This window comes from Pezoporus flaviventris, unplaced genomic scaffold (genome assembly GCF_033815535.1).
Source record: "Pezoporus flaviventris isolate CSIRO_AGI_PZ_B2104156 unplaced genomic scaffold, CSIRO_AGI_Pfla_v1 ptg000041l, whole genome shotgun sequence".
Lineage (NCBI taxonomy): Eukaryota > Metazoa > Chordata > Aves > Psittaciformes > Psittacidae > Pezoporus > Pezoporus flaviventris.
This window is the reverse complement of record NW_026892589.1, coordinates 9,041,561-9,061,666: the sequence shown is the minus strand read 5'-3', so window position 1 is coordinate 9,061,666 and position 20,106 is coordinate 9,041,561. Positions and strand designations below refer to the sequence as shown.

The window sequence follows — 20,106 nt, the reverse complement described above, 5'->3', positions numbered from 1 at the left end:
ATTCATCACTGTGATATTGTGGTCTCTAAGTGAACAGCAGTTATAACTTCCTCCTTTGCCCAGCACGAAGACTTGTGCTTTGCTGTGCTAGGAAAGTAATGGCAAAAACACCTGTGGTCACTAGAGATGTTACCATAGGTCTTACCAGAGTACACTTGCTAACCATGGCGCTCTGGCTGTTTTGCAGTCACCAGAGGGGATTTTGCCTGCCTAGAAATCATCTAAAACATTTTCTTCACTTCCTGCCTTTAACTTTTGCAACTGCTGTTATCTGCATCAGAGACAGCAGCATTTAACTATGGGCAAATAAATTCCTGTGTCTGTCATTTGGCAGGTAGCTTGATATTTTGGTTTTTTGCAAGTTTGATGCTTGCTATTTTTACAGTTTCTGTGTTAATTTTTAATTAACCCTTTCTGATCATTGATGCAAGCCTGAAATTGTTGACCTTTTGGATGGCAGAGGCCTAGAAGTGAGGAAGAGAACAAGTAGTTAAGTATTTAAGAAAGAGTAACTTTTAACTTCATTTCTGCTGAAATCACAAAGGTACTTTAGCCTTGCTTTGGTTTAAAGGCTACCTCAGCAGATGCTGATAACAAATTCCCATTGAAGAGTAGCTTTATTGCTTTCACAGTTCCCACCAAGCATTTAATAACTGCTGGAATTTGAGATGCAAATTACTACCGGTCAGGCTCTGCTACCTTTATATTGGTGCCTGGTATTTGCTGTCATCTTTCCACCGACATCTTAAGTGCAGGATGATATCTGAGCGTGAGTTATCTATCAACCAAGGGCAACAGACCACAGGCCAGACGCTGCATCAGTCAGCCACTGCTTTTGTGTATGAAACAAGGCTGTGAGGTGCTGCTTGGTCCTAATTTTTGCTGAGAGCGGTGATTAGTGCAGACACTCTGCATCATGATACCGAGCACCCTCTGTGCTGGGTGTCTGTACAGCCACCGGCACTGTAAGAGCAGGGTGTGCTTGGTATACACATCAATATGTAGGTGTTGATATGGCATGACTGTAAAAAGCAAACTTGAGTGCGCTGGGTTATGATGTTCTGCTCTGGAGACTTTGATAAGGGTGCAGATGAGCTGGACTGAGTGGGCCAGATACCCACTCCTGCCAGCCAGAGTTGTACGTGTGGCCCAGATTCCGCCATGGCTGGCAGGAGTGGGTTTGGGCAGCCTGGAGCAGGTGAGAGGCTCCTGCAGCGGAGTGGATGACCTGCAGGCCTATACCCACAGGGCAAAGCTTGTGTGTTACTGCCCAGCAACAGGCTGAGGATGGCAGAAACTCACTGCCAGGCTGGGAAAGGTTTCTCATCACGACACAGATTTCATGTTGAGCTCCAGCGCTGGGTGCCTATAAAGGTTTCTCAATGGAGGTACCCAGTCGCCTCTTGTGCATGCTGGAGGCCTGGTTTGCTCCATCACAGGAGCCATGGCCCCTGGCACTGCAGAGTGTGGAGAACGGCCATCCTGGGGAGGCAAAGTGATGCTGCGGGGGGTGGGTCCCATCACAGCTGGGCCCTGTCACCGCTCCTGTGGTGAACTGTTAAACACTGACCCACTCCTTTAGTTGTTGGGAGCAGTCCCAACGGCGCGGGGTGGCAGAATTCTCCCCTCCTCACACCCCACTCCCATCGGCTGGCACCGCGGCGGGCACGCGGGGCCGTGCGCCCGCTGACTCAGGGCCGGCGGCGCCTTTAAACGTGCCGGGCTCGGCTCCCCCCCGCCTCAGGTGGCGGCCACCACCTCCCGCATCACCGCGCCTGCGCCGCGGCCGCCACTCGCTCTGCGCTGCCGTGCGCCCCGCTCCGCTCCGCGCTCACAGAGCTTTGTCCGGGCCGCACCGGGTGGTGGAGCCTGGGCGTGCGGTGGGATCGCCGCGGTATCCCCCGGCCCCGCTGTGTACGGGGGTCGCAGAGCGGCCCTTAAGGTGGACTCTGGTTTAAGGTGGACCGCTCGCGTAAGGTGGACTAGGAGTTAAGGTGGATCGCGCTTAAGGTGGACTCTCGTCGAAGCCGCGCCTGCCAGGCGGAGAGGGCCGGGGCTCGGCATGGGGAGCCCCGCCTGAAGCGGCTGCCGGAGGAGCAGCGCCGGGCTGTGCTGAGGAGGAGATGGGGAAGGCCCGCTGCTGAGCAGCCAACTTCTGCCCGGCCTCCGACAATGACCAGCTCCAGGCCGTTCTGCGGGAAGAGGCAGCCGATGGACGAGGGCGAGGTGGGGAAGAGGAGCCCTGCCGGCACTGAGCTCTCGGGGGGCTGATAGGAGGGAGGCTCCCCCCATCAGCCGGCCTCCGGCCCTGGCTGCGCTTTGCGGGGGGAGCGGTGGGGAGGGTGCCCCGTTGTGTTTGGATTGGGAGAGGTTTAGTTTGCTTTAAAGGCAGCTTCTTCACCGCCACCATCCTCCTCCTCCTCGTCCCTTTGCAGCTCTGAAGCCGTCCCGGCCGCAGCCTCCCCGCCGGCTCCGGGGACCCCCGGCGCAGCGCCATGGAGACGGTGGGAAAGTTTGAGTTCAGCAGGAAGGACCTGATCGGGCACGGAGCCTTCGCCGTCGTTTTCAAAGGCAGGCACAAAGAGGTGAATAATCCCTTCTTGTTCTTTTTCCCTTTCCTTTTTATTAGTAGGTTTGGGCCGAGCTGGACACCACGTCCCGGTCACCCCGTCCCCGCTGGGCTGCGGTGGCTATTCTTAGCCTGGGCATCAGCCCCGGGCTTTGGGGCAGCGCTGGCGATGGGCGCTGCGAGACATGTTTATTGTCGTTTATTGTTGTTATCTCTGGAGTTTCTTTGGGCGGCAGGCGTGTGTCCCAGCGGGACCCGGGCAGGTGCCTTCACCTTGCGTCGGGGAGGTATCCACAGACACCTTCTGCTCGCCAAAAGCTGCCCTTACCTTTAAACCAGGCTAAAAAGACCCCCCCCACGCTGTCTATAAAGCGTTCAGAGGGCTCTTGCTTTGTTGCTTTGTGTGTGTGTGGGGGAAGTTTTGTCCTTCTCCACTTAATTTTTCCAAGAGGAGGGGAAACGGCTTACTGGTAAATAAACTGAAGCCAATCTGGCGGTGGATTTTCCATCATTAGGGCTTGGGATAAGCCATGGCTCCCACAGTGCGTTTATTTCTAGTGATTAAATAAGAGGATAATCGTTGTATAAAGTAGTATCAAAACCCCCAAACCTTGGGCTTTTCTCCTTGGGCTGACAAGCATAATTCAGGAAAGGGCAAGTCTGAACAAGTGAGGGATAGGCATTGGGATATAAAGCAAGAGGCCTTTACCAGTGCTGCGAGACACTTCTTTCAGTAATATTTGTAACCTTTTAAGAGGCTGCTTATCCTAATGTAAATTTCATCATTAATTTACATTTATCTTTGAATTACATATGCACTCTTTCAGAAACCTGAGCTGGAAGTAGCTGTGAAATGCATTAACAAGAAGAACCTTGCAAAATCTCAAACTCTGCTGGGCAAGGAAATAAAAATACTAAAGGTAAAGGGAGACTGTCTTGTTTTCTTCAGTCTTTGTTCTGTATGCCCTTTGTTGCTCCTGGCTTATGGTCTTTGTTTTACTTCTAGGAACTGAAACATGAAAACATCGTTGCCTTGTACGACTTCCAGGTAAATACATTGAGTTACGTCAAAGCATTCTGCATTGGGGAGAGTTTGAATGGAGTTTCTGGAATTTCAGTTTTTAGAAGATATTTTTTAATCAAACGTGTATTCTGGGGAAAAAAGCCTTCTTACAAGTTAAGGAAAGATACAAACACTGCTGAGCAGATCGCATATTAATTGTTGTCTGGACCACAGTACTCGTATGCAGTTGGGAGTTGAGGTGGGAGCGCCTGCTCCCAGGATGTTGAAATGCAATGTGGGGTGAACATGTCTGTGTTGGAAACTCGTAAGTTCTATGTTAGAAATAAAAGTTACAGTAGTTATTCTTGGCATGCCTACCTTTTATTTTGTTTCTCTGGTCTGGATACACTCCCTAAGAAAATTTCTTTTTCTTAGGTAATATGAAAATAGTGTGAGCATGACTTTGTAGCATATGATTGTCCTCAGTTCCAGAGGATTTTAATTTGCATTTTTCTGTTGTCCTTGTGGCAATCAGTAAGTGTTAAAAATTGCATCAGACGGTTTTAGATTATTGTGGTTTCCCGCAGTTGCTTTTTCCTTCAAAGTCAGCTCTCAAGATCTAATCTAAGGGGCTCAAACTGATCCGCTGTGAAACCCAAATTGTCCAAAGGCTTTTCATTTTTCTCTGCGAATTTTTAGTTAGAAAATCCTGCTGGGTCCTGGGGCAACTTTTGTTTGATATCTGGGATGCGTTTTAAAAAGCACTGCAGGATCACAAAGCCTGAAATGGGCCCCTCCTGTCCCTGGATGGAAGGGACTGGCATGAGGGATGCGGTACAGCCTGTGCCACTCTGAGAGCTGATGTTTGTGATTGAGGACTGCGTGACTGCTGGTCCACCGGTGTCTGGGGTGGCTTATCTAGCACTGCCTGCCCTGTCCCGGGTATCACGTGTCCTGCAGGCCGCCGTGTTTGTTGACATTCCTCCTTCTCCCATGGATTGGCTCCGGTGGCTTCCGCGTCACCCCAGACACGAGTCTCCCAGCCGGTTGGTACAGCCTGTTTGCAATGCCTTCTGGGTGCTGTAGTGTGCCTGTCACCCCGTGCTGCGGCCCCCCCAGGGCTGTCACCCACCGTACCCCCCTCTGCCAGAGCAGGGGGTTATGGCACGGTGCTGCAGGGGGCCAGCCCTTGGGAAGGGTTTAATGCCTGCCGTGGTTTCGGTGAGAGGTGGATGCGGGGGATTTCAGGCTGCTCTGTGAGGGAGGAAAGGCTGCTGGGAATGGGATTGGCTCTTGGAAATACCCGCTGAGTGAGAGGCCAGCTGTGCATTGTGTCTGAAACACCCTTTAGAGCTGATCTTGCAGAGCAGAGACTGCCTTCGGCCTGAAGTGTGCTGCAGAGCAGCTCAGAGAGCTGGGGAAGTTCCCTCAAGGCACAGGCCACTTGGGGCATTAGATCTCATGGGGTGTCTTTATTCTTCTCTGTACCTTTTAAATTTACTTAATAACTTTCCAGTTGAGGGAGCGAGTGGCTGCTCCTGTGCTTCCTCTACAGTTTGCATTTGTATGAAGCATTATGCTGCTGGATTTGTTTGTTGCACATCTTTCAAAACCTTTGTTCATCTCCCTGCTTCAAGTAACTGCTGGGTGGGAAGTAGCTTAAAGACATTTGCATCACTGCAGTGATGCATTTTTCTCTTTATGTGGTGGCAAATGAGCTTTAGTTAAATTACCTGTATAGCAGTGTAGCCTGCTATGAGCAGGCTGATATGAGCAAGAAGCTACCATGAGACAGGAACTTGAGAATGGTCCTGGGGCTGAGGCCTGCCCAGGTATATATTTGGTTACCAGCTTTGTCAGTCTTTGTATGACCTGGGTGATTTGATTTATTGGACAAAATGAGATGACTTATGTAGGATTGGATGTTAGGTAGTGCTACCAGGGTGTGGAACCTCCTGTGGAGTGAGGTGACCGGTCATCAGACAGCCTGATGCAGCCTACCCACGTAGGCTCTCTGTGTATGTGTCTGAGTGCTTGGCATTGCTGTGAGTCTGCTTAGGAGTTGTATGACTGAGTTATCTGCAGAGGTACAAGTGCAGTGCTGTGGAAGGCTGGCTTCTGCCCATCTTTCCTTACTTTGTGGAAAAGACTACTTGTTACTCGCCTTGTTCCTCTGATACAAGATCAGTTGCTTCATTCAAAGCTGCATATATATTTACCCTCAAAAATGTGATGGTCGCAGTTAACTGAGCCCTTACTTTCTAAAACTCGAAGGTTTATTCTTGTATTACAACATCAAAGAGCAAGAAGGAAAAAATATTTCCTGTGAATCTTAATGTTGCCCTGTAGCTTTGTCTGTTGTTGCGTTTTGTGCTGTCCCTTCCTCTGCACTGCCTGTCAACAGTGACTTTAACTTTTACTCACATGTTCCCTACACACAAGGAAATGGTTGCCAAAACCACAGAGGCTGTAAGCAAGTGATTACACCCAATGATGCTTTCATTTGCATTTTCCTGGTTAAAAGCTAATGCTAACCAGGCCTCAAACAATTCAAGATTTTTTGATGTAATGCTGGATTTGCCCCAGACAGACACTTGCAGTGCTGATACCTAATACTGACAGCAGCTCTTGCCCTGTCACACGTATTTTATCCTTCAAATCCAGGAAAATTGCTGTGTTCCTTCTCATTTTATAGATCTTTCTGGTACTTGTTCATAAATAATGACAAAATAAGCTTCCTAGGAATAAATGATACTGGTGAATGTTTAATGAATAAAAGTGCAGCGTCTGGACTTTTATAGATCCCCTTACTGGAGTCCTAAGAGCAGCATCATTACATGAGAATGGCTCACAAAATGAAATATGCATATTCCCATTATTATATGCTCAAGTATTAATGAGAGGTACTGTGAATAGTCTAGGAGACCCTGCTCAAAAAGGGGATAAATCATATTGTATTGCATTTTTAGAAGTACTGTCTGTTTAGTGTTCTGTATGGAGTTGTGGTATGGACATTTCCTAGGCACAGGGGATATTTGGCATAAAGTAAAAACTGTATTCCACCATATATAGAGTACATTAGTTGCTACTGAACAATCCCTGACTCCTCAGCTGGTTTGGGGTCTCCAGACTGCAGCAGTCAAGGGGAGTGCAGCAGTCTAGAGGGACATCTGGATACCAGAAGTCTTTACTTTGGAGACAGATAAATAATTCATGTTCCTTGAGGTAGAAATTAATGACAACAAGGATACAAGTGATGGCTTCTGCTGGATGAGGACTTGGTCTGGAAATGAAGTTTCTTGGAAAACTGATTTCTGAAACCCTGAGGATAAGCTCAGCAATTCACACTAAAAGCTTAACAGCATGTGGGCTGCTGTGTGGGACTTGCTTTGGTTTCTTTTGTGACTCGGGGCATTGAGTCTGTGATCAGAGGCCACTTGATTAGCTAAGGGGATTCAATGGTAGGAAGGGAACTCTTGAACTTGTCAGATCCTGGGAGCACTGTGCACTACACAGCTTCTGCCAGCATTGGAAGTGGGTTTGTAAATGAATGTAGCTAAGGGAGATTCTGGGTATGTTTTTTTCCCTGTGCTGTGCCAGCTGCCTCAGAAAGGTTGGTTGAATATGTGACAACCAAAGCTCTCACATGCGACTGTGTTGGTGCTAGAGCAGAAAATCTGCTATTTCTGGACATAAATAACACTTTGAATATTAGAAAGAAGCATTTCCCTGCATGAAATGGGCAGAAGGATTATTTCACTGTCACGTTTTCTCCTCTTATGTGCTGTGATCTGAGCTTGCTTCTTAAAGCAGCCTAGCTGTAAGTGTGCTCGTGTGGGTATCAGGTGTTTGGGGGGTTTGTTTGGTTTGTTGAGGCTTTTTTTTTTCCCCAGTTTTTGCACGGGTAGGATGGACTGGTTGTGGAAGCACACAGGGCATTGTGCTGCTAAGTTTCTGGTTCAGCCTACCTTACCTGAGGGTCTGCTTTCCATAATTTTTTGTCAAGTTGGCTGATTGTACTCATCAGCTCAGGCTGAGCTGCCAGTAATGCTTAACTCGTGCAGTACAGACTCACCAGCAATACTTCTGCTGGGGTGACTGTATCGCCTGGAGCTTCTGCAGACAACAGGGAGTCCTCGCAGTGCAGATTTTCTTGTGCACATGGATTAAGGCATGGGTGGCAGAACAAATACTTCTCAGTTTAACGATCAGTCACCCTGGGCTGGTCTTGAGAGCCAGGTAACAGCAGCCTTGTTCTATTGTTGCTGTGTAGAAAGTCCTTGTGATCAATAGGACCGTGGCTGTTGGGCTGTGATCTTCTGTTGTGCTCTCTCCACCATCACCCTTTTCCGACACAGAGCCTTTAGCTGCTAATCCACATGTTGTGTACGTGCCTCCTGCTGTCCCCCGGGACCTCCGGAGCTCCATCTACGGCAGTGTCCTCTGGTGTGCCCTCCAGCACTGCTTGCTTCTGCTGCAGCACTTTGCTGATGAGTGTGATGTCGGATGAATCAGTGCTGCAGTGTCACCTCCTTGCCTCACCACCTCTCATGCCACCTAATGCAGGATCTTCTGCTCCTCGGGCACTGCTGTTCAGGTGCCCTGTCTTGGGAGCACCACTGTGACACTTGAAATTACTAAGGAGGCACTCTGTGTCTGGGAGTTCACACTCCTGAGGTCAGGCTGCTTGCCTGGTTAAATCCTGTTTTAATTCCATCCCCGAGCAAAGCTGGCGAGCTGCCTGGTGAGTGGGTGTAAAGTGCAGGCTTCTCTCAACTGCCAAGCAATCCTCTTTCTGTTTGCACTGTGGACAAGAATGGGGTGTCTGCTATCCTGCTCCGTCCACATCCTTTCATCTGTTGAAGGGAATCAGTGTTACTGAAGATTGGATCTGGCTTACTTTAGAACTAGAAGGGGAAAAGGACAAAAAACCCCAACCAAACCCTGCCTGTAGTTTTGTAGAACAAGGCTTGAATGTTCAGTGGACCAAAATGGCTATGTTCATGCAGAAGAGAGAATGTTATAGTCTTGAACTTGTGTTTAATGTTGGCTTCACTAGCAGAGTACCCCACTGTGCAGGTCACAGAAACATCTAGCAAATGCTGACCACTAAATATAGACGTCAGAGGAGTCATGGGCTTTTTTTAGAGGGAGTTGTCTTGTTGCATTTCTGAAATTATGATCACTGTTCTACTCATCCTGTGTGTAAAGCACATACCTGTGTTCCTCTCACATGATTAAGATGTCACGGAAGAGCTGGCGACGTGGAAGTTAATAGCCTCTGAAGCGCCTGTGGAAGGTAGCATTACTCAGACTGTAATGACAGAGTAAGGAATGTTTCCCAGGAGTAATCAGAAGCTGGTAGGCTGTTGTGCTTGCAGTTTGACAGCAAAGTTCTGGTAACGGCTGAGGTGCTATTTGTGCTGCTCTTCTTGAAGCTCCATCACTGTTTCCATGAGTGAAATTTCCACAGTTTAAATCCTTGTGATGATTGAATGCTTTTGGTTGGAGTGTGCAGAGCAAGGAGATGGAGATGCTGAAAATGGATGGGAAGAGGTGTTTCCTGATCAGTGGCTGGGTGGGATTGAATTCAGATTGAGAACCGCTGTTTGAATCTTTCAAGTATTTATAGGTCCAATGAAAGCTCAATTAAAAGGTGTTGTTTTGTGGCTGGACTGAACTTGCCGCTAAACTGTGGAACTGCAATAAAATCATGTGTTTCAAAAGCTCATCTTAATGCTCAAGTATGTGTAGAGAATTGAGGTTACAGTTCACTTTGTGTCTGTCTTTTTTCCACTCCCTTTCCTGCCTTCCCACTTGTTGATACCAACTGAAAAGCTTTTGCACAGCAGGCAGACTAGCAAACAGCAGACATGAGGTGGTGGTGGTAGGAATCTGGACTGGATGGCTCTGGTTTGCCTTGGGGAAAACTCCTAATGAAGCTCTGGTTCTCTGAAGCTTGTCTTCCATGAGGTAAACTGCCTTCATCAGATGGCAGGCAAGGAGATACAGTGGGAAATGAGACACTAAGCACAGGGGTGGTCAGCAGAGGTGGTGGTCTTTGGTCTGCAAAGTCAAGGAGAGGATTTTGGTTTTGCTTTGTTTCAAAGTAAATCCATAGTTGTTTTGCTTGTTGGTTGGATGGGGTGGGTTTTTTCTGTTTGTTTTTTTTTTTCCTGTTACTCATGTTCATGTAGCAGCAGTAAATGGCAAGCTTGATGGAAAGTGAAGGAGTGATGTGGTCTTCCAAGGGAATGTTTCTTAGGTACAGACATAAACATACTTCGCTGAAGAGAAGCCATCTTAATTGTCTTCAGATGTTAAGGTTCCTCTCAGAAATGTAATAAATGTCCACAGCAGAATCCAGGGAAAAACTCCACCAACAGATAGCTATAGAACCTCTTTTGTACTCAGTGTATAGCAAAGAGGTGCTTTAGCTGTGCGTTCTTTCCTGCTTTATGATGTGCAAGCCTTAACATAAAGAGATGCTCTCAGAATGCAAAGTGAGACTCTCAAAGCTGCATTTGTTTATTGAGCAAGGTTATTTCAAGGGGGACTGATAGAAATGAATCAAATTCTGCATCACTGGTTGCTTAGGGCAGTCATGTTCTGTCTGGCTGCAGGAGCACCTGGCTTGTCTCCTAGCATCAGAATAACAGGAGGAATTAGGTCAGCTGAGCTGGCACACTGGAGATCAACCAGACAGCGTGGTTCCCGTGGGGGGAATGAAAGATGCTGGATTCTAAGTCACTGGAGAGCCTATTTAGCAAAGGGTCTTACATCCCTGGGAAAGGAAAGCCTCCCAGCTGGCCTGGTATGTACTGGTAACCCAGACTGTGAGAGCTGCTGGGATGGGAAACCCCATGGACCGCAGCAGAGGGTGAGGTGGTGTCAGCAGGGCTGAGACGCAGCTCCCTGGGGCTGCTGAGTGGGTTTGGAGCACATGGGCTGCTTCTGCTGCTCAGTGCCACTGTGCACATGGGCACTTGGGCTGCTCTCTCGCTGGAGGCTTCTTCATTTGCAATATTTTGGTGTTTAGTTGTCATTTGTAGCCAGCATGCTAAAGATGTTTAAAACATCCTCGGTTCTTCTCAGTTTTTAAGTGCTTCTGAATCTGCAGCCCTGATTCTGGCTTTCCACTCTTAAATTAAGATAATTTTTGTTTGAAAGGAAACCCATCCCATGCTTTTTTCTTTCAACTCTTTGTTATAACACCTTTGTGGTGTGTGTGTTTTCTTAAATCTGGTACATGAAGTATGAAATAAATGAACATAAAAGAAGAGTTGCAAAGGCCGGTCAGTCATGGAGCTGCCATAGAAAACCCTGAGGAGGCTGTGCTTCTGATTTCAAAGGGCTGCTTAAAAAAACACTTGCTGCAGGTTATCAGATTGTGTTTGGGATATACTGTGTAAAAACCCAAGCTGTTCCCGACTTTACTGGTAACACTACATTAATAGGTTCTAAAAATCAAACTTCCAGACTGAGTCACTTTGCTTGTATTTGCACCTACCTCAGTGAGTGTGTGATGAAAACTGAAGCAGTCACTCTTGTAGCCTGCCTTACTGTTCACCTCATCCCACAGCCCTCCCCCACTACTCCTGCTCTTTGGGCAGGCTCGTAAAATGCAATGTTACGGCATGCAAGGATTTCATTCCAGTACATGTGACTGAGCTTAAGGTGATGGGGATTCAAGCTGAAATGTTCATTTTATGATATGGCTCTGATGCAGAAAGGAGACGAGGAATAAATACAGAAAAGCTAATCGGATTGTGAATATTTTTATAGCTGTTTTTAGAATTCCAAAGTTTCCCCCTTGATGGGATTAACACAGTGCATTGCCACTCGCAAAAAAAGAGCTTGCTTTTGTTTAAAGAAGCTGCTAGCTCTTACTCTGCCTGTTGGCAAAGGGATTACTGCTTCTTTCCACTCCGTGTCGGAAAGTCCAGCCTTTTCAGGGTTATGCTGCTTTTCTCCTCTATACTCTTACCCTGGCTGGGCTGCTGCACACAAGTGACCCATGTTGTGTGCTGTCAAGTGGTGCCTCCCTGTGAGCTGGCAGCTGGGGGCACACACTGGTGTAGGTGGTGCAGCACTACCCCCAGATGAACATGGCTGCTGTAAGAAATGGTTGCTTTCCAATGTCCCAGCAGCGTAAGTCTTCAGTTTGCTCTGATGTGTGTTTTTGGCGTTGCCTTGCAGCTCTGTGACCTGTGAAACCTGCTACTTTGTCTCCATACTGTTATTATGACATTAATCCTATACTTTGGTTTCTGTGGTTAGGCTGAGGTGCAGCTCTCAGCTTTGACTTGCTCTATGTGTTACTGTGCAGAGGCACATTCTGGCTCTGATGGAGAGTCATGTTTTCCTGTCTGAGCTCTCTGCCCATGCTGTAGCCATCAGCCATCCAGCAAGAGCACTGAACCTCAGGGCTTTGATCGAGGCCAGCAGTGAACTTGGGTGAAGCCAGCAGAAGAATGCCCTGCCAGCAGGGCTGTAGGTAGGGGAGGAGAGGGGAACAGAACCGGGGCTGGTCTGAAGGAACCTGCAGAAATCTCATTTCCAGTGGAAGGGATCGTGAAGCTTCTTCAGGTCGCTTGAAGATTGAGCTGCCTTACCAGCTGTCCTACCGTTTGTCTGTGGTGGTTGTTAGCTACCTGGCAAACATTAGCTCCATGGACATGACATTGTCTTCTTTTTTTTTTAATGTCAGGCAGTCAGACTTTAGGACAGTTGCCAGGGGGACAGGAAATACTTTCCCTCCCTTCCTGAAGCCTGTGTGGAACCAGAGGATAGCTTTCCTGCTGTTTCTAATCTCTGAAGTACAACCTGTCCTAAACCAACTCATCTGTTTTATAAGCAGAGAATACCGTAGTGCCTGGAATGAGGTGTCAGTGGCCCTTGGAATCGCTGTTACTCTGGTCCTACAGAAGTCTGCCTGCCGTGAGGCTGGCCATAAACCACTTCTGTGCTGCAGGGCCTCCCTTCTGCTTGCCCTATGCTTCTGCACCGCTGCTCTGCATCCTGGAGCAAGCTGCTAGGCCTGTAGGAAGCAGGGTGCAGTCAAGAGCCAATGCAAAAGTCTGTAGGCCTCTCTGAGTCTTGCTTCTTATGCTTATTCCCTCAGATCTACATGAAGAAATCATTCTTCTGGGAAGTCAAATACCTTCTGACTTTGGTAATAATGCTTTCCAGTCAGTAGCAGTAGGTTTTATTGCTGGACCTGGGTTATCCAAAATAGACAAAGATATTGAGTAGATATTAGGAAGCAGTTCTAAATTAGATAAGGTGATCGGAACTAGGTAATCATTAAGGTCTCTTCCAACCCAAACACTTCTGTGATTCAGTGATGGTATTTGTTGTTTGCATATCGTCTCCTGGACCACACTTATGTGCGACTGCTACCCTAGACTGAGATTTGTCACTTGAGTGTAGCCTATACCCAAGAGGAAAGGTACTGCTGGTTCCTTATAATGTGCTAACTTTCTTGGTGCAGGACCTCACTGGCTGCATGTCTTGAATCCCAGAAGTCTGTCCTAAGATGTTCTTTTGTCTGGCTGTGAAGCTGTGTCTGGGTTTGAGAAACATTAGTGGTATTGTATGTCTGTGCAGAGGAGATTATACTCCAGTGAATGAGTAGTTTCCCTTTTCTCCTTTTCTTCCTTCATCTGAGTTAATTTTTGTCTCCTGAACTGGAAACTTGCTTGAAATGTTCCCAAGTTCCTTATTGGTAAAACTCAGAGGAGTGAAGAGAAGAACCAGGACCAGGGAACAGAGAAACACAGTCGGCTCCAAGACATGTTTTTCTTTCTGCATGAGGTCAAATGGCATGTGAATATCTTCTAGCTCTTTTCTTTAGATCTGTTTTCCAAAGGGTGAGCATTGGTAGGTGCTCCTGCAGTTCAGATTGATGTTACTATTATCTTTTATCTTGCTTCCGTTCAAATAGTTGCGTCAAGAGATAATCCTTGACGGTTTTCCTTTCACTCTTCAGATGTTAGCCTGCTCAAGCCAAGCTGTGAGCCACAGTGAAATAATACCAAGAGATTTTACTGTTTGGAAAGTTTCTTCCCTCTCTTGAGAGTGGTAGGTTCTGTTTCTCAAGCCTTAGCTAGAGAAAATCACATGTGCCATTGGCCTAGGGATTGGTTTCTATAAAGCAAAACTGTGTTTGTTACAGTCCCTGTTCACGATGCCAGTGTGCCTGTCAGAAGAGTGATGGTTAGAGAGCACAGGTCAAAAGGGCTCTGACTCCATGAGATCCTACTGGCAAAACAGGCAGATGTGATGTGCTGCTGCAGCAAGTAGGGAAAGTAGCATTAAAAAAACCCAGACCAAAACAGAGTGGAAAAGCTTAGCTTTCAGTTGGTGTCAAGGTTATCTTCCACTGTCAGACCCTCAGCTTTGCTTCTGTTGTATTGTACAATTAATGAGTTCTAGCCCTGTTCAGAGATCTGTGTGTGACAATTATCTGTGCTTGGCAGCTGCTCCGGGTGCTGTTTGAGAGCCGGTGTTGAGCAACACGTGGTAGATATCTTCTGAGAGGCACAAAACAGGGACCTTTGCCATCAGAGGGAGGCTAACAAATGGGCAGTGGTACTCTGTTCTTCAGGAGAGTAACAAAACCAGTTTTGGTCACTTGCATCTCCTGAAGGCAGTGGTATCCTTGTCAGCCACACGGTGCTCAGCACATGGGCATAACAGTGGACTGCGTTTGTCTTCGAAGTGTTCCCCCTTCATCCATCCTACAGTCTTCCTAGAAAAGAGGACTTGTGTGAGGTGGAAGCCATCCTTTGCTGGTTTTACCCCAGTGTCTATTACAGCACTCATCCCACACAGATTGGTGAGAGCACAGCACTGCTCACACAGTTTTGGAGTGCTGTGTAATTAAACTTCAACTTCCTTCCCTTCCTGAGCGTCTTTCTAAACTTGGTGTCAGGCTATGGGCTGGGATCAAGAGCAGAGGAGGGTTTCTCTAAGGAAGTTTCCTCTCTCAGACTCTTCAAGCTGTGGTAGGACGATGACTAACTGTGGGTACACCCAGACATTTCCCTTTGGACACACCTAAACACACACTTTCCAAGAAGAGAATCATGCCACCTTCCAGTAGGGGTGGAGAGAAAATTTAAAGGGCGATAGGACTGCTGGATATTGATATCCATAATGCCATCCCTCCTGGTGTCCTAGTGAGGAATTTTAGTGTAGCGCTGTCCTGGGGTGATTTGTGATGTACTGCTTTATGAATTCCCTTCATTTCTTTTTCCTCCATCAGCAGATGTGTGTTATTTGTAGACAGTAGAGGCTGTCGCCTATTTTTACACTCAATTAAATTGTAACTTCATCGCTGGGGCCTCTGCTGCAAGAACTACAAGTCAGGCAGTGATCCAGACTGATTAATTATCAGCTTAATCTCTTTGGCCGAGGCCTTTTGCTGCTATTGTGGAGCATGGTCAGGGTACTGCTGTGCTTTGTGATGAGAGCAAAACTTAGGGGGTTGCCTCTGTGCTGTCTGAGCTTGTTTAGCGACAGGATTAGCCTTGGCTACGTGGAATGGCACATGTGAATAAGAGGTCCATGGTAAATTATCTGTAGCACTTCTTGGACATGAGCCTCTACAGAAATACAACAAACTGTAACATTATTCTTGTTGCTGATGTGGAAACAAGAGGGTTTGACATTTTGTTTCTGTTCACAACAAGTGGTAGTCTGCAGAATTTGGCTTGCAGTATTTTTGCCTTGTTTCGTCAATGAACAAATCGTAAATACTGTGAAAGGATAAAAAAAGGGAAAGAAGTGGTTTCTGCTGCTGAATCAGCTTGGGAGAAGTCCATCAGCCCATCTGAGAAACCAGAAATCTCTTTAGGCAGTCGTATCTGTTGTAACCACAGTAAGCTACTGGCTTTTTCCAAACAAGAGCTTGTTTCCAGGGCCCTTCCTGAAATAAATGTTTAGTTTTATTGGCAAAATTCCTGTAAATCTTTCTGGTAAGTGGGTCTCGAAATGCTGAAGTTGCAAATGTGGAAGTTGTCACCCGTGCTATGGGTGTCTGCAAGCTGACTGTACACTTGCTTCGTGTTCCTGCGCTGCCGCGGGTGTGCGTGCAGCAGGATGGAGTGCTTCCTAGTGAGGCTGGAGTGTTCGGAGTGGGCTGTTGCCAGTGCATGGTTGGAGGAACCACCTGCTTCTGCCCTAGAAGCCTTTCAGGTATTGCCCTCTTATCTCTTCGACCTGTGTTGGTGGGATAAAACCACCAACCACCAAGGTCACTTTGTTGCTGGGGAAATGGAGCAGAGCATCTCCCTTGCCTGTGTAGGTCCTTATTTAACCCCAGTCACTGTACACACTGGCTGCCAGAAATCAATTGCTTGCTTGATGCTTGTTTGCAGAGCCTTTAAATAACATACAGTGGAAAAACAACCTGCCTGTACAGTGTACATTAGCTATTGGCTAATAACTATTACAAATATCTTCTGGACTTGGTTTGTGTAAGCTAAACTTCCCCTTCATTTTCTATATAGGTAATGATACATCAAGCTTCCGCAAACCCTGCTGGCACAATGTGTATTAAATGTGTGGGGTTACTGAGCTACAATTACAGCATGTTTAGGCAAGAAAAATGATGCTGTGGCAGTCACTAACTCTGTGAAGGCTGCAAAGCCACTTCAGACACTTCCTCCATGCCCAGCGGTTGCCCTGTAGTGAGCTCCCTGGCTTGCAGCCCCACAGTCATTCCCTGAGCCCAGCGCATCTGGTGTGTCCTCATGTCTTTGGGTACATCTGTGGCTGCGCTTCCTGGAGAAGTGAAAAGGCCTGGGTGTCTTCCACAGACCTTGGCTTACTGTTGTTCTTGCAGAGGACAGCGGGAGCTGGTGGGCTTTGAACTCTCCTCACAGTTTTCCCCCGGTGCTTCAACATGTGCAAAGCTTGTGAGGGTGCCTAGGGTTTTCTTGTTGTGCTGCTTCCCTACCGCAGACTGGTTTCCTGCTTCATCTGACGTGTGTGTGAAAGCGGGTGACTTACCCGTGTGCTGCTTTTGAGTGCAGAGGTCGGTAAACAAACTCCTTCTTGAAGTATCACAGAAAATGGCTTTTCTGACAAACAAGGGGGCTTCCAAAAAGCTCATCTGGGCTTGGTGAGCAAAGCTGTAAGAGCTGGGGATGGCCAGCCCTGGGGTCTGATGGATGGCTGAACCAGGGAGGCTGCCGGATGGCCAGTGCTTTCAGCCTGCCCAGGGGAAGGTGGCCTGTGCTGCACGCAGCTGTAGGATGAAGAGAGTTCAGCTTCTTCCCCTCTCCCTCCTTCCTCCAGGTCTTCTGTGAAGCATCTGGAAACTCAGATTTCACATTGTGAGTTAAAAGAGGACTGCAAGAGAAATGATGGGAGGTGTGGAGGACTTGAGGCATTGACAAAGGCAGTCAGTTTGGTACAGGCTTGACAGGAGGTAGAGTCTTGTGGGCAGACCAAGATGAAAGGGGATGGGAGCAGACAGTGGAGACTGCTTGGAAACTAAAAGGCTGGTAGGGTGGATGCTGGGGCCTTTTGAAGTTACAGTTGGGCTTCGAAGAGGAATCGGGCTGGCAGGTGTCTAAACAGCATGTAAGTAAAGGCATGCTGCCCTGGAGCTATGGAAATGGAGGGGAGTCTCTTTGCTGCTTTAAGAGCTTCTCCTGCACTCACACAGGCAGTTGCTGCCTGTGCTTTTTTAGGACTGGGCCTCGAGTTTAGGAGTGACTCCTAGCATCCAGGCTTTTACATAGCAGGTCTGATTCTGCCTGACTTCTGTTTCAACAAGAGGATTTAGAGTCATTCACCCAGGGTTGAAACATCTGGTTGTTTTCATGTTTGTTCTCTGCTGGTGGTTTGGCAGCTGCTTGTGTCAGAGTGTGTACTGCACAGTGTCTAATGTGGCTTTGTGATGCTGTATGTTTGATGCACTTCTCTGCAGTATCCTGTGCTTGTGCCGTGGGTATGCTGCCTTGTACGTGCCTCCTCAGGCCAGGGAGCCAGTGGAGAACATCAGCTAAGGCTGGAGGTGAACTCTTGAGTTGTTAAGAAGCATCGCAGTGCAGCAAACTTAGAAGAGCACACATTTGGCCTGGACTTGGCTGGTGTTGACCCTGTGATAATCCAGAAAGCTTTAGCCACCTGATAATAACACTCTGTTAATGCAGCTGTAGAAATCGGTTGGCCCATATTGCGGTTTTGAAGTGCAGGACCCAAAGTTGTGTTGCTCTTATCTCTCCATTCAGACTGGGGCTGCTCATGTGGGCAGAGATGCTATAAAGGGCCAAGTTAAATGTGGAAATGATTAAGGCTCAGAGATAGTAGTGTACCAGTATCTTTGTTGCATGCCACTGTTAATCCCAAGGGCCTGAAATGAACGTAAAGACCCAAGTCACAACAGGAGATCTGCTTGGTTAAACAGATGTGCACTCAGAAATAACATGCTTAAATACCTGGCACTTTCAAAGTAAGCAATCTTCCAGGAATTAATGATGGTTTTTACCCTCTTTTTCAGTTTGAATCCTAACAGAGCACAACTTACTTGTTTAAAGGGAAGTGCAGCAATTGTAAAGCATAAAGGGAAGTGCAGCAATTGTAAAGCATGTGAAATACTTCAATGCATAAGTCTTATGAAGTCTTTTATTTTCTCATTTTCTGTTTCCTCAGGAACTGGCAAACTCTGTCTACTTGGTTATGGAGGTGAGTGTGTATGTTTGTCCTTTCATTTTTGTGAGCTTTTAAGCAGACCAGCTTCTCACACCTGTAATGCTCTCTGATTGCAGTCTCACCTGTGATGCTTTTGCCTATCTAATCTGCAGCAGAACTGGAGCAGTGTGGGTGAAGGTAGCAGCCAGGGACACTTTTCATATTGCTGCTGTCAAGTGGCTGTGCTTGGCACAGGTTTAATCGGTCAGAAGCCTCAGGGGTCAGATGGGTGTTACTGTGTAGTATGTGCTTCAAAGATAGAAGGAAAGAGAATTTTCTCGATGCAGCCTGCCTGCAAAGTGAATGTTGTTTTTCCTCTGGAGTCTTCACTCCAAAGTCTTGTTGACTTTCTCAATGATGTGGAACACAATGTGGGGAATTTCAGTTTTCAGCCATGGCTGCTCCCAGGCTTTCCTCAACCAGCTTCCTGGTGGTGTCTCCAGTGGTGACCCTTCTGCTTTGTTCTGCTTTTATCCTTCTCTGATGTGCATGTGCACATCCATGTACACTAAAGCTAGTTAATGCTGGTGTATCATAATGCAGTACAGTATTTGGGGAAATGGGACAGAAGAAGAACCTACAGGAATGGGGTTTTCTCTGCCAACTTCTGAATACATATTTTGGCATGTGTGGTTATTGATGTTTCAATACTATGACAAACGCCATCCTAGTGAAGTTTACTGCTTTTCTTTTTGATCTTTGGTTTGCCTTGACTTAACTGAGCTTTCTGTTCTGTTTGCAGTACTGTAATGGTGGTGACCTGGCAGACTATCTTCACAGTAAGTACAGCAATATGGAGAATATCCTCTGTATTCAAAAGAAAAGACTGACTCTTTAAGCTCATTAAAATTGCTGGGGTTCGTGCAAGATCTAAATAAGCAGATTGTGTATTTTTTTCTTTAATTCCTGCAAAATAAACAGGGTATCACTGCTCCTCTTCTAAGAGGTTCATCCTTGATAATCAGTTGAAAACTGAGAATCCATGAAAATAAAAGCTAATCTTGTAGTCTTTCCTATGTAGGTCAGTAGTGGCTGTTGTCAGTAGTTATGTATTTTAGTTTCAATGGCCTTATAGATTAAACATTTTATCACTGCTAGGGACATGGTTTGTCTTTTGCTTTGTCACTGGAAAAAAGGTATTTATGCTGAAATAGCAGTTCTATAGAACTGGATTAAAATAAGATCCCAAGAGTATATTTCACTTGAAGTCTACCCCTAATGGTATCTGTCCCCACATCTAGGACAGAACACATTTCTTTCTTCAGTGTACTGAGGGTGACTGTAGTGTAGCCAGTAGTGTTGTAAGGGTGATGAAAACTACTAACTTCAGGGTCTTTTGGAGAATATAGCAGCAGGTTATCTGTCATGTGGTGCCTTGAACCTTTTGGTGAAACTGAAGTGTGTCTTAGGCATCAAATTGAATGAAACATGCTTTGCATGTTGTCCTGCTGTGTTGGGGACTGTGGCTTCAGCCTCCCAGGCTATTTTTCAATACACAGGTATCCTGGCCTGTGTGAAAATCACATTGCACCTGAACACTTAAGCAGCAGCAGGAGGACAGCATGCTGCGTAGCTGCAGTCAGACAGAGCCTTTATTTTCTGTTGGCCTGGCTGTATTTTTCTTCTTCAAAGTAGCTTTCTTGTTGTTTTGCATGTCAAAGTTTATTCACATTGTTCAAATTAAAAGCTAGTCAGCTGGAAAATACTTCAGGCTCCTCATTTGTGGTACATGATGCCTGGAAATGGCCAAAATAAAGGATTAAAAGCTAAATTTACATTTGCCTAAAGCTAATGTTGGCATCCCTAGAATGACTATTTGGGACTTGAT

At 46.8% G+C, this 20,106-nt stretch overlaps 1 protein-coding gene across 7 annotated transcripts in view; it reads left to right on the top strand.

Annotated features, from left to right (window-relative positions):
• The first annotated feature begins 1,791 nt into the window (after positions 1-1,791).
• Positions 1,792-20,106, top strand: part of ULK1 (unc-51 like autophagy activating kinase 1) — an 80,740-nt gene continuing 62,425 nt past the window's right edge. For 3 of the 7 annotated variants that reach the window (XM_061466132.1, XM_061466133.1, XM_061466131.1), the window contains exons 1-6: positions 1,794-2,226; positions 2,436-2,585; positions 3,397-3,489; positions 3,576-3,617; positions 18,240-18,272; positions 19,021-19,057. In XM_061466132.1, coding sequence (XP_061322116.1) covers positions 2,496-2,585; positions 3,397-3,489; positions 3,576-3,617; positions 18,240-18,272; positions 19,021-19,057 — 295 coding nt within the window. In that variant the 5' untranslated portion in view covers positions 1,794-2,226; positions 2,436-2,495. Of the gene's footprint in view, positions 2,227-2,435; positions 2,586-3,396; positions 3,490-3,575; positions 3,618-4,506; positions 4,619-9,224; positions 9,546-18,239; positions 18,273-19,020; positions 19,058-20,106 lie in introns of those variants that run through there. The other 4 variants (XM_061466134.1, XM_061466137.1, XM_061466135.1 and 1 more) reach the window with 4 other exon arrangements.